This window comes from Salvia hispanica, chromosome 2, assembly GCF_023119035.1.
Source record: "Salvia hispanica cultivar TCC Black 2014 chromosome 2, UniMelb_Shisp_WGS_1.0, whole genome shotgun sequence".
Classification (NCBI taxonomy): domain Eukaryota; kingdom Viridiplantae; phylum Streptophyta; class Magnoliopsida; order Lamiales; family Lamiaceae; genus Salvia; species Salvia hispanica.
The window spans coordinates 14796192-14810770 of NC_062966.1; the positions used below are offsets into that span (position 1 = coordinate 14796192).

At 37.1% G+C, this 14579-nt stretch overlaps 2 protein-coding genes across 2 annotated transcripts; both read right to left on the minus strand.

The window, feature by feature from the left end:
- Window positions 1-7119: 7119 nt before the first annotated feature.
- On the minus strand, window positions 7120-9794 carry LOC125203459 (G-type lectin S-receptor-like serine/threonine-protein kinase LECRK3). Its single transcript, XM_048101805.1, has one exon. It carries the CDS (start codon window positions 9661-9663, stop codon window positions 7261-7263), a length of 2403 nt encoding a protein of 800 aa, XP_047957762.1. The 5' UTR covers window positions 9664-9794; the 3' UTR covers window positions 7120-7260.
- A 1638-nt stretch (window positions 9795-11432) lies between these two features.
- On the minus strand, window positions 11433-13874 carry LOC125206344 (G-type lectin S-receptor-like serine/threonine-protein kinase LECRK3). Its single transcript, XM_048105610.1, has one exon. It carries the CDS (start codon window positions 13872-13874, stop codon window positions 11433-11435), a length of 2442 nt encoding a protein of 813 aa, XP_047961567.1.
- Between the last annotated feature and the right edge of the window lie 705 nt (window positions 13875-14579).

The window sequence follows — 14579 nt, forward strand, 5'->3', positions numbered from 1 at the left end:
TTTAGGTACAACCAACACTGTATAAAACGAGAGAAAAAACGACTCAACAAACATATGCATTTCGTACCATAAATCGTTCATTACAGAGTCTAATATACGCATTATATAATGCTACATGTCCAGTATGTGTATATGTTAAAAGAACTCCCTAACCCAACCGAATTGAAAACCCTATAGGAATCCACTAAAACTCATTCAACTTTGACGATAAGACGGTGTTACTTACTACATACTACACCCTAGCCCCAAGGATTGCTAAACCCTAGGGGAATAAATGAAACTTGCGCCAAACATACAACACTATATAAAACGAGAGAAAAAACGCCTCAGCAAACATATGCATTACATATCATAAATCGTTCATTACAGAGTCTATTATAGGCATTATATAATGCTACATGTCCATTACGTGTATAGGTAAAAAGAACTACCTAACCCAGCGGAGTTGTAAACCCTAGAGGAACTCGTTCACTTTGAAGAGAAGACGTGGTAATTACTACGTACTACACCCTAGCCTCCAAGCATTGCTAAACCCTTGGGGAATAAATGAAACTTGCGCCAAATATACAAACACGTACAGACTACGAAAACGATCATAAAAACTTATTGTATCGATCACAAAAAATTATTTGCAATGAATCATTACTCCAACTAATCGGTATTCAAGTGAGTTAATCGGTTTTATAATCGTACAATGGAGAAATTTAATTACCTTCTTCCATTTTGTAGAAAACGAAATCAATCAACGATTGCTCCCAAAAACGGTTTTTCGACGACAAACCAAAAATAATAGTTTACGGAGAATGTTTCAACAACGCTTGTCTTCAACGTTGGAATGTCTTCAACAGAGAAAAAGGGAGAAAGATTCAAGAGAGAAAAAGAGTGTATCGTTTATTTCTGTAAAAAAAACCGCTGGGATCATGATATGGAGAAAATCAAGGAGTTACCATAACCAACTCCATTATGTATTATTAATCAGCCCTTGTCGTGAATTTTAAGGATTAAAAGTAAATAAATCAGCCTTTATTTTGGGCCATTAGATCTCTAAATTGGAAGACCAAGATTAAAAAGAACAATAGAACATAATATTAGAAAAGGATTTGAATACATCCCTATATATATATATATATATATATATATATATATATATATAGGGGTGCACTATGGTGCCACCATAGATAGGATAACACCATACCACCAATATAGTCCGTTAGATCTCATCTATGGACTTCTAGGATTAAGTTTCGTGAAAAAACACGGGTTTCACGGTCTACTTTGTATTAGATATTGCGATTCTACTATATTAGATATTGCAGTCGTGGTAAACTGCAATATTGTTGTGGTAAGACTGCAATATTCAATGAACAACACTGCAATCTGGTAGCGTAAAATTAGAAATTTCCAATTTTACCCCTCCGTGTTTTTACACGTGGCAACATGACAAGCACACGATTTTCAGATCCAATGGCCTAAAATGGTGGTATGGTGTTACAATAAAGAGTGCTGTCATCTTAATACATCCCTATATATATATATAGGGGAGTGTTATATTGCTAACTCAATGCTTAATTGCTAACTACAACTCAATAATAGCCATTAGATATTCAAATTAAAGGCCTAGATCATTAACCACAAAATGTCAATACGATCAACAAAAAACGTCAATAAGGCTATAAGATTAATTCCAATAAAAATTAATAGGGGTATTAATGTCAAGTTAGTTATAACTAACTTTTAAAAGAAATCCCAAAACTTTAAATTCATATAACATATATCAAATTAAAGATAATTTTATAAGGATTCCAACGATATACTACATGCATATGTTCCGACGTCAAAATTTGAAAAAAAAAATCTAGAATTTTCGTATTTTTCGTACACAGGCTAATGTCAATACAACTAAGATAATATGTCAATATAAAACATATATAATGTCAATCCTAAATTTGTGTTGACATTCTCAAAGCATTGTGTTGATATTTTCGAAACACTATATTGATATTTTCATCCAAAACCCTAATTGAGAAATGAGATGCAATATGAGCCATTCATTTTTATTAAATGAGTGGTCCAGATTTTTCCACATGGAAAATATCTTTAGATTAATTAATTATGAAAGGGCAGAATGGTAATATCGTGGTAAATTTTATTCAGTTAATATTTTTTTTAATTTTTAATTTTAATTTTTTATTATTTTTTTTAAAATTTTTAAAATTTTTTATTTTTAAAATTATATTTTATTTTTTTTAATTTTTTTAAAATTTTATTTATTTATTTTTTATTTTTTTTAAATTTTTTTTAAATTTTTTTTAAATTTTTTTTATTTTTATTTTTCAACTACATATACAATTCATGTCAACTACACACATATAATGTTAACTATGTGTCATGTCAAACCACACACACAATTCCTGTCAACTACACACATATAATGTCAACTCTGTGTACAATCAATGTCAAACCACACACACAATTCATGTCAACTACACACATATAATGTCAACTATGTGTACAATCCATGTCAACTACATATACAATTCATGTTAACTACACAATATAATGTCAACTACATGTACAATTCATGTCAAATAGTATTTATTGAATAAAGTTGTTGACATTTGATGTGTAGTTGACATGAATTGTATATGTAGTTGAAAAAAAAAATTTAAAAATAAAAAATAATAAAAAAATGAAAAAAAAAGTTAAAAAAAATTTAAATTTTTTTTAAAAAAATTTAAAATAAAAAATAAAAAAAATTAATAAAAATACAATTAGGGTTTTTGGCTTTTTAAACCAAAACCTTTCCCCGAATTCCGGTTTTTTCCATGAACTATGAGATTTGTTTTTAAAACCACGAACTTTCATTTCGTTAGGATTTTCCCCCGGCGGGTCAAGGACGAAACCCGGGTTGTCTACGTATCAATTTTAATCCTATTTGTCACTAAATTGATTACATGGATCCTATTTGGCACAATAATACATACAATCACAATTATTACATAACAAATGGCAACTTCTGAATAAACAAAACACAACTTTAACATTTTGAATTATGCTATTCGGGTCGGAAATGTGCTATTTGGGTCGGGTTGGGAAAATCCTAACGAAATGAAAGTTCGTGGTTTTAAAAACAAATCTCATAGTTCATGGGAAAAACCGGAATTCGGGGAAAGGTTTTGGTTTAAAAAACCAAAATTATGCCCATCTGTTGACATAAACTACATGCTGTTGACATTTTACTAATATTCTGGATGAGTGGCTGATATTGCATCTCAATTCTCAATTAGGTTGATAAATCTCAATCTAACAAGACCCTATATATACATATATATATATATATATATATATATATTATTTTTACTGTACATGTCATAGTGTAGTGTCGTGTTTTACATTGTTAATTAAATAATAATACTAATAAAATATAATAAATTAATATAAATATAGTGATATAAAGTAAAATATAGTGTTAAAATTTGAAGGTAATGATAAAACTTAAAAATAATGTTATATATGACTGTGTAATAAAGTCTATAATACGACAATAGCAAAAACATTAATAAACAATAATAATAATTATTATTCTATCACATTTAATTTTTTTAATTTATAAAGTTCATATGATTAGTACAATATCATATTTTGATGTTATTAATTAATTTTAATGATATAAGTTATAATATACACTACATATAATAAGACATGATATGCTACATACCTTATGTGAGATTCATATTTAATCACCACTTTTGTTCAATGTATATTTAATGTTGTTGGTTTTGTACTTATATGGAGTATTAATTTATACATATAATATAGTACTACTAATCAACACATACCATCGTTATGTTATATTATCACTCATTAAAGGATTACATCTCATTTATATTTTTCAATTGATCAGTTGAAATATTTTAAATAAATTCTAATAATCTTGAAGTCGGTTGATCTTTGATTTATTTGTATGATTAGAATATTAATTAACTTTATATTTGGTTTAATCGGAATACTTAATATAAGATACTTTTTAGTCAAGGTGGTATTTGCTCTTGAAGGTGATTTAATATACGTAAGGGGGTTGATACGGAATAATATCACTAACATATTTAATTGAAAATGAAATAAACATAGTAAGGTATTTCCAATTAAAATTAAGATCAATAATATAGTTAACTAAAAATGAATATTTACTTACTCTTTAGTAACTTTTAAATTTATTATTTTTATTTTGATAGGAAAATTGATAGTCCACTTTTTAATCTTATAAGTTTGTAATTTAGTTTGTATTTTAGTTCATAGTAAATTTCATTCAATTGATATTCAATTCAATTAAATAACTGGGAGTTTCAATTTATATACTTATGTATTTATTGTTTTATTTGTATGTACTTTTATTTATTCATTAGGTGAATTAAGTTTTGAAGTTACATTATAAATGTCACGATATTAAGATTTAATTTTGAAACCATTTGTGTTTAATAATTACTTTTTCATGGCTTTAAGGATCCGATATTATTTTAGGGAAAGAGTTGTAGCCGTAGGGGTAGTATTTAGTAGAGTGGTGGAAAAGGGTGATTATGTAAAAGGACGTACGCACTGTCAAAAACCATTATTTAATTATTATTATATTTTCCATTATTTACAAAATTGCCACCGTGTGGCCAGCCACATTATGGCCGCATAACATTACTCTTTTGGTAATTGGTCGCTTTTTCTAGTGTGTAGCTCTTCAAATCTCGGCTGTGGTGCTTCTTCTTGCTAAAACAGCTGCCCATTTTTGTCAATTTCTCTCTTTCTCTCCAAATTATGAACACAAAATCATTAAAAAAGATTGAATCTTGGAGGTGAAAAGAGGCGGTTCTGTGAAATCGTGAGTGGGAATGGTTGTGATTGGGAATGGGATTGAAGGAAACGGAATTTGAAAGAGAAAGGGAGGATGCACGTCCTTATAAGGAGATCATGCGGAGAAGATGGCTCCAAGTGGGAAAACCTGCGCGCCAAATATGCAGACAGGGAAGGACGACGGAGGGCAGGGAGGTCATTTGTCTTCTAAAAGGAACGGCAAATCGGGCTTCACAATTTGTACTATGAGGATCCAATAAACATGCAGCGGTCTACCAAACGGTGGATTAGGCCCAAGAATGTTGCTACCAAACACCATCAAAGCCCACAAAAACTATCTGCAATTGTGGGAATTTAAGTTAACTGAGATTTGAGCATTAGCCCAAGATTTCTACCAATCACGCCCTAAATTTTTTGAAATAACTGTCTAATCAACAAAAGAAAACTCCAATATCTTAATATTATTTTTAGCAAAATAATTGTAATAGAAAAACATGTTGAGTGTATTTCAAAATTCAATCTTTTCAACAATATAGATCATGATTCATGAGCATAAAACAATTCATATCCGTAGTACTAATATGTAGACAGTAGACCCGTTACTAAATTTATACATACAAAATGACACCAATATTGTTTTTTTTATACTCTATTAATCAACGTATTGAACCTTTCAACCTTATAAACTTCAATTATATGGTTCCAATTATACTTGACTTATGGAGGTCTTTGTTGGAAGATAAAAGCCAAAGTTCAATATTCAAATGCAGAAAATCAAATAATTTGACAAGTTACGTGATTTAAAGAATAGCCAGTTTCCTTCAAAGTTCTAATCAATGTTTAAAAAATATTGTGTGTAGTTGGATTTGACCCTTGACCATAGACAAGATATAAAACATTTTAATCATTACTTTATTTATAAATAGTTAATTTAAAGAAAAATTAAAATATAAAAATAACATATAAATATCTGTAAACAAATTTAGCACAAGAATTGATATTTGTGCCCATCATAAAGGCATCAACAATATCTCCTTATATGGGGCATAAGTGGCTTAAGATGTCTTGCTGTGTTTTATAGTACCATATTTGATGAACATTTCTCAATATTTTTTTAGCAAAAACACAGGTTTTTATTGGTAAAATGTAGCAGTTAAAAAGTCAAGTAAAAGCAACATATAAGAAACAGTTGCTAAGCATAAGATGAGTGGATTGTGGAGAAGAAGGATATGATTCAGAAGCATCTTCCAATTGCGGCTGAAGAATCCTTTCAAACGCATAAAATTGTAGGTTGAAGTTACCTGGTCCCAAAGGCATTGTCATTTCATGATTTCAAAAATATGGATCATAACTATAAAATAGTTATGTAATTTCAACAATATGGATCATAAGTATAAAATTCATATCCGTCATTTCTAACTTTTCAATTTGTATTTTAAGTAATAAAATATGTAATTCATATCCGTGACTACTAACTTTTCACTTTGTATTTCTATTACTAGAGAAAATTTATCTTAAAATATAACTATACTATATAATTAAAATGACTCACTTAATATGTATGTTGTGTCCCCAAATTATAATTACTAGTAGTATTATAAATAAATTTTAAAGTATTCAGAAGAGCTGAAGAGGCATTTTAAAGGAGAATTTAATAAATTTTTAAATTTATAGAAAAATTGTATGGATATAAATTTTTGAGGAGAGACATATATATGTCTTACCTCCGCCTATAACTTGACAGTTGAAATTTTTGAGATATTAATAATATTATGAATAAAGTAGGTAGTTTTTTTCGTTGAACTTTCAACCGCTACACACATCATTTTGACTTTGAGCATCCCCAAAGACTTATTTTATACATGGATGAAAGAAAATGATAATATTTGAAATATAGTAACTTAATATTTTATTTTTAAATATTATGAGATTGACCAATATTTGGTCAAATTTGTTGATTTAAAGGGTTGTTATTTCAATAAAAAAAGATAGTGAAGCAAATTTGATGAAAATACATGAAAAAAGCACTATTATATCTCTTAAAATTTGTCACATTTTTCTATTTTAGAGTATCTCTCAAATTTTATACTCCTTTCATTTTATTTACTATTTTGACTAATGAATCGGATATTACATCAATTCAGTCTATTCATTAACGACTAAAATTGTAGGATTATATAAAAAGTACTACTACTTATACGAGTACTAATTTTTTGTAATCACTTTTATTCACATTACTTAAAAATTTGAAATCATTGTCATATCAAAGACGGTCAATTTTAGGGACAAAGGCCATGTCATAGTGGGGTAAACTTGGAGCATGAAGGTTACTACAATTTTTATAGCAAACCACATTTTGTTGGTACATGTAATATTCAGACAACAAGAGATGCTACATGTAATATGCATTGATAAAGATCAGAGAAGTTGAGAAGAAGGATCCGGAGGCGGCGGGACTTGAGCTGAGCCCTCAAGCATATGAACTACTCTCTTCATCTGTGGCCTCAACTCGGGATCTTCTTGAATGCACCACATTGCTATCTTCACCATTTTCTCAAATCTCATCGTCTCATCTCTCATCTCTTCATCCTCCAGTTCCTCCGCCATCTCCGCCACTGTCCCGTCGCTGCAGCAGTCATAAGCCCAGTCGCTAAGAATCCTCTTTCTCTCATCCTCAATATCCGGCTCGAAATTCTTCCTGCAGCACAGCAGCTCCAGCAGCAGCACCCCGTAGCTGTAAACATCCACTTTGACTGTTATAGGCATGTTTCTGAACCACTCTGGCGCAACATACCCTCTCGTCCCCCTGATCCCCGTCGTCGTCCTTGTCTGATCAGTCTTCAGAAGCTTGGCTAATCCGAAATCGGATATCTTTGCAATGTGAGCATCATCTAAGAGCACGTTCTGAGGCTTGATGTCGCAGTGTATGATCTGCGTGCTGCAGTCTTCGTGCAGATAGCAGATTCCTCTGGCAACCGAGAATGCGATTTGCATTCTCGTGTGCCAGTTCGGCTTCAACTTGTTAACGAATAAGACGTTGGCGAGAGAGCCGTTGCTCATGTACTCGTACACCAGAAGCCTGTTTTGTCCTTCAGCGCAGTATCCCAACAATTGGACTAAGTTCTTGTGGTTGGTCCTGCTGATTGAACTCACTTCAGCTTTGAATTCTTGATCTGCATCATCTGCCATTCTGGTCAGCTTTTTCACCGCGATCACCTTTCCATTCTCTTCCAACAGAACCCCTTTGTATACGGTTGAGTACGCGCCGTTGCCCAGCTCTAGGCGGAATCCATCGGTGGCTTCTTCCAGCTCCTTGAAACTGAAGCACCTTATGTTCAGTCCGGGATACACTCCCCTGCCTTCATCTTCCACCTTTTTCGATTTCTTCCCGACCAAAAACAGCTTTGATGCAAACAGAAGTACGTTGAGAAACACTGAACTAGCCAACAAAACAGCACCGGCTATGATCAGACCTAATCTTTTTTTCTTCCCTGACTTACTCCCGAGAGGATCCGGAACGGTGGCGTTTCTGGCCCTCACCTTTATCAAAGCCTTTCCATTAACTCCGGAATCGATCTTCCCGTTAGAAAGAGGGAATCTCTTCTTCCAACAGTCGGCATTTCTGTATATAGCAACATCACAGAAACAATCAGTGAGGCACTGCTGCCGGCACCAGTCCTCCGAGACAGGGCTGAAGTGTGCATAATCGGAGTTGGGCCAATCCGCATCGAGCATGTCCTTGAACACGAAGGAATCACTGTCGTGCAATTCTGCATCGCAGCTATGCGGAAGGAAATCCTTCTTGCATCCACTCAACAAGTCAATAGGATCGATGAGAGAGTAGTCGGAGGGGCAGCTGCATCGCGGCCGCTGATCGTTTCCCATGGAGCAGAGACTGTTGAGACCACAAGCGCCCCCGCCTGTATCCTGATTTACTTGAGTGCATATATTCGAAGGTAAGAAGTCCTGAACGGACCACGCCCTTGGCCGCCCATCAGTCCGGTTATCAGACTTGGGATATACATAATGCCTGAGAACGCCGTCGTATTCCATCGTCAGTCTCTGGTAATACTGTGTTGATGAAGCTCCGAGGTTGGAGAAGAGGTTGCTGAGCAGAGTCCCGTTTCGCGCAACGAGGTTAAAGTATCCGGATTGGTTGAAGATGAGGCGGAATCCATCTCCCACGGTCATTGTGGCCAAATACGCTTTGATGATGCCGTTCATGGGGAAGTTTCTAGTGTACCACACAAGATTCCCATCGGTCTGCAGCGTGAACAAGAATCTTCCACGGGAGGAATTTTTATCGGAGAAGCTGGAGATGAGCTCTCCGCCTTGATTGAGTATCTGAGTTGGGAGTAATGTGTCGGTGGGCTGGTCGAAGGTCTGCCACAGGTTTGCTGAAGCAGAGGAGAAGAGCGCGAAGTTGCCGGTGTCGAGCATAGCGGCGTAGGAAGCAGCGGCGCTGGACTCTGCGGCCCAGATCTGTCGGCCGCTGGGATCGTTGAGCTGGAGCCTTCCATTGGCTGCAAGCTGGAGTCGTGAACCCTCAGGGGCTAGATCGTCGCGATTGGCGGACCAGATGATAGTTTTTTCTGGTATTTGATGGAACCAGATGGCGAGCAAGTAGCCGCCTTTGGGAGCGGTCTGCTGGAATCCGAAAGCAAATTCAGAAGAAGGAGAGAGCCACGTTGAATTGGCAGAGTTTGCAACGAGGGACGACCCAAGAGTTACGTTGGTGCGTGGTTGCGCAGATGCCAGGATTGGTAGCAGTAACGTGATAGTGACGAACAGCATGTCCGTTCCGCTTGGCAATGAAGCCATTTTTAGAGAGTTTTTTTTTTTTTTTTTTTTTTTTTTTAAATCTTAGAATCAGAGGAAGAGGAAGATGAAGATGATTTATGTTGGAGAGGCGACGAAGACTTTTACTGGGTCTTGGTCTTGCAGATAATGGACCACAACCAAAACAAATTGACTATAGTATCATTCTACTACATATTTTTATATATAAATTGTGTAGTCATTGTTTTATTAGGGAATAAACAACTGCAAATTAGATCCCAGCCTAATCAATTATTGGCTAACTTAAACTTCCATTGTTGCCGATCACCATAAACCAAACATAAAAGATTTTATAATAAGTTTATATAGTGATACCTACGCAACGGGGCCTCAATATATTCTTAGTGGTATATAATTTTGGGCCCAAGCCCGCTAATTGGAATAGTTATATAGTAGTAGTAGTACATCATTAATACCCAACTCACTTGCACTAGCAATTACTACTATCTAATTGAAACAATCACTAGCTTATTTTCCTCACCTACGATAATATTGATAGTTTTTGTGTCTTTGTGAATGTAAGGTAATAGTAATAGAATTGCTAGTTGATTGACATCAGGAGGAGGATAATGCAGCTGATATGAGGTCCGGTATAAATTTATTATTTCTTGATATACTATTTTCTGGGCTGAGAGTGAGGAGCCTTGATGTTCTATGCTTGTGAGAAGGAACTATTGTCTTTTCCGTATAATTGAGTGTAATTGTTTTTTCATCAACTTACGTAATTTATTAATCTGGCATCGCTTGTTTCTTAGGTGGTGTGATGTTATAAATCATTTGTCTGTGATAGAGAGAAGATTGATCTGTTAACTGTTTCCTGGATTTTTAATTTTTTTGTTTTATGATTAAGAAATACTAGTAAGCGTTTAATGATGTAACCTGTTGAACATGATAGAAATATACATGATCTCTGCTTTTGGTGATCATGAGAATTTGACTAGATAATTATAGCCTTATAGGCAGGGTTACATGAAATTTTCATTTTCTTAACTTGAAAAACATGTGGGAATTAAACAGTAATTTGTTGCTAGTGATGCTTTCTGCAACAGTTCGGATATTGAAATGAGTGGTTTATCTAGAAATGAAAATGATATTGCTGGAGGAGGTTTCCCAGAGTTGTGAAAGATCAAAGATGCATTCCCACATGAGCCATAAATGAATGTGGGTGCACAGTTTCAATCTCCTCTCGTTAGTTCGACACCTAATTTACCAATGTATAGTCCTTTTAGTCTCCAATTCGATGGCACAAGTTCATAGACACTGGTGAATTTGAGTTTGGTATTGATGTTGATAAGGTCGATGACAATAACCTTGCTGAACTGATGAAGTTCTTTGCTTCATAAGATGTTGCATATGCTAAATAAACCATTCATCTGATATGGCTGCTGCATTTGTTGGCATTTATTCGAGCAGTCATTGAGGATTCTGAGAGTGTAGAAGAATATGGGGTTTGATGAGCTTATGTGAAGAATATATTTGGAGACAGGCAGAGATCATCACCAAGGTGGGACTAGGAGTAGTAATAGTAGTAGTAGAGTCAAAATCATGGTGATAACTGAATTTTATGTGCTTGATCAAGTGCTTAGGTGCAAGGTTCTCTACAGATATAAGTCTATATCCTAATCTCTTGTCAAAGTGGGGAAAATTTTGAAGAACGAAGGTAGTGCATTTTTATAGCAAAAACACATGTTTTGATTGGTACATGAAAGATTAAAAAACAAGTAGAAGCTGTAGATATGAATTGATAAGCATTAGAGAAGTGGAGTAGAAGGATCCGGAGGCGGCGGCACTTGAGCCGAACCTTCAAGCATATGAACAACTCTTTTCATCTGTGGCCTCAACTCTGGATCTTCTTGAATGCACCACATTGCTATCTTCACCATTTTCTCAAACCTCATCATGTCATCTCTCATCTCTTCATCCTCCACCACCATCTCCTCCACTGTTCCGTCACAGCAGCAGTCATAAGCCCAGTCGCTAAGAATCCTCCTCTCGCCCTCAATATCCGGATCAAAATTCTTCCTGCAGCACAGCAGCTCCAGCAGCAGCACCCCATAGCTGTAAACATCCACTTTGACTGTTATAGGCATGTTTCTGAACCACTCTGGTGCAACATACCCTCTCGTCCCCCTTATCCCAGTCGTGGTCCTTGTCTGATCGGCCTTAAGAAGCTTGGCTAATCCGAAATCGGATATCTTTGCAGTGTGAGCATCATCTAAGAGCACGTTTTGAGGCTTGATGTCGCAGTGTATGATCTGCATGCTGCAGTCCTCATGCAGATAGCAGATGCCTTTTGCAACCGAGAATGCAATCTGCAATCTAGTGTGCCAGTTCGGCTTCAATGAGTCAGCAAATAGCACGTTGGCGAGAGAGCCGTTGCTCATATACTCGTACACCAGAAGCCTATTTTGGCCCTCATCGCAGTACCCCAACAGCTGGACTAGGTTCTTGTGGTTGGTTCTGCTGATCGAGCTCACTTCGGCTTTGAATTCCTGATCTACATCCTCTGCCATTCTAGTCAACTTCTTCACGGCGACCATCTTTCCATTTTCGTCGATGAGAGACCCTTTGTAAACTGTTGAGTAAGCGCCTTTGCCCAACTCTTGGCTGAAACCATTGGTGGCTACTTCCAGCTCCTTGAAACTGAAGCACCTAATGTTGAGTCCGGGATAACCTTTTCTACCTTCATCTACCATCTTTTTCGATTTCTTTCCTACCAAGAACAGCTTTGATGCAAACAAAACTACGTAGAGAAACACAGAAGTGGCCAACAAAACTGCACCGGCTATGATCAGGCCGGGTCTGTTCCTCTTCCCCGGCCTACTCCCGCGAGAATCCAAAAGGGTGGCGTTTCTGGCCCTCACCTTTACCAAAGCCTTACCCATAACTCCGGTCCTCCCGTTAGAAAAAGGGAATCTCTTCATCCAACAGTTTACCTTTCTGAATACAACAACATCACAGAAACAATCAGCGAGACATTGCTGTCGGCACCAGTCCTCCGAGACGGGGAAGTAACCTGCATAGTCACCGCCAGGAAAATCCGCATTTGGAATGTCCTTGAAAATGAAGAGATTCTGCTCCTGCTCCTGCAATTCTGGATCGCAGCTCTGCGGAAGGAAATCCTTCTTGCATCCACCCAACAAGTCATTAGGATCGATGAGAGAGTAACCGAAGGGGCAGCTGCATTGCGGGCGTTGATCGGTTCCCATGGAGCAGAGACTATTGAGACCACAAGCACCTCCGCCTATACCCTGTCTTATTTGAATGCATATATCCGAAGGTAAACTGTCCTTAACGGACCACGCCATGGGCCGCCCATCAGTCCAATTATCAGACTTGGGATAGATATAATGCCTCAGAACGCCGTCGTATTCCAGCGTCAGCCTCTGGTAATACTGTGTCGTTGGAGCTCCGAGGATCGAGAAGAGATTGCTGAGCAGAGTCCCGTTTTGTGTAACGAGGTTAAAGTATCCGGTTTCGTTGAAGATAAGGCGGGAACCAATGCCCTTCTTTCCTGCGGTCCAGTAACCTCCAATACCCACGTTGCCGTTGGAACTGGAACTCATTAGGATGTTTCTAGTGTTCAACGTAAGATTCCCATCGTTCTGCATTGCCAACATGAATATTCCACCAGAGAAATTTTTGTCGGAGAAGCTCGAGACCAGCACTCCGCCTTGATTGAGTATCTGGGTTGGGACTAACGTGTCCGTGGGTTGGTCGAAGGTCTGCCAGAGGCTTGCCGTCGCCGAAGCAGCGTTGAAGAGCGCCAAGTTACCGGTGTCGAGCATGGCGGCGTAGGAAGTGTTGCCGGACCCTGCGGCCCAGATCTGTCGGCCGCTGGGATCGGTGAGCTGGAGCCTCCCGTTTGCTGCAAGCTGGAGTCGTGAACCCTCAGGGGCTAGATCGTCGCGATTGGCGGACCAGATGATAGTTTTTTCTGGTATTTGATGGAACCAGATGGCGAGCAAGTAGCCGCCTTTGGGAGCGGTCTGCTGGAATCCGAAAGCAAATTCAGAAGAAGGAGAGAGCCACGTTGAATTGGCAGAGTTTGCAACGAGGGACGACCCAAGAGTTACGTTGGTGCGTGGTTGCGCAGATGCCAGGATTGGTAGCAGTAACGTGATAGTGACGAACAGCATGTCCTTCCCGTGCGGGCAGTGCCTCCTATAGGCAGCTCTGATCTTCGACCACATGTTGACGACCCGCTGGTTGTTCGCAACCAGCGGATCGTCGCACACCTCCAACCACCCCCTGGCCACCCCAGCGTACTCATCCTCCGTCCACTTCCTCCGGCCAGGGGTGTGGTCAACAGCGGGCTGCGATGACTCGCCGACCGCCTTGGCCTTCCCCCTCGTCTTCTTCTTCGGCGCGGCCCGCCTCGCTGGAACGGGAGTATCCGGATCCTCGAGATCGATCCCCATATCATGCAATAATCGGCTAGCCGGTCACTACCACCCATTGCGGATGCTCTTATATAAATTAGTGTCATTTCAATTATCATTCAAATACTCCCTTCTGTATCAGCTTACTTGTCCCTAGTTTCTTTTCGTTCCGTTAGGAAAGTCATGTCACACTTATTTTTACTCTTTATATTTGGTAATAGACCCGATATTACACGTAAAAATTCTCCTCGTATTTAAATATAATACTAATACTCCTTTTATATAATGTTAGTCGTACTTTTCATTTTAGATTTTAAATTTGCGATTGTTTTTTTTAGTGTAATTATTTTTATTTTATTAAGTGTAATGGGAGATCACTTAAGAAATTTTTTAATTAATACTAATATGTTAATTAAATATTCTAGTTCTTATTTAAAATATAAATAGTGTACGTAATTTGGGATGAGCTGAAAAAAAAAGTGTGAGTGTCACGAGACAGATAAAGTATACTCCCTC

Coding starts and splice junctions, on each gene's coding strand:
- LOC125203459 (XM_048101805.1), bottom strand. CDS start 9,663: ATGGCTTCATTGCCAAGCGGAACGGACATGCTGTTCGTCACTATCACG.
- LOC125206344 (XM_048105610.1), bottom strand. CDS start 13,874: ATGTGGTCGAAGATCAGAGCTGCCTATAGGAGGCACTGCCCGCACGGG.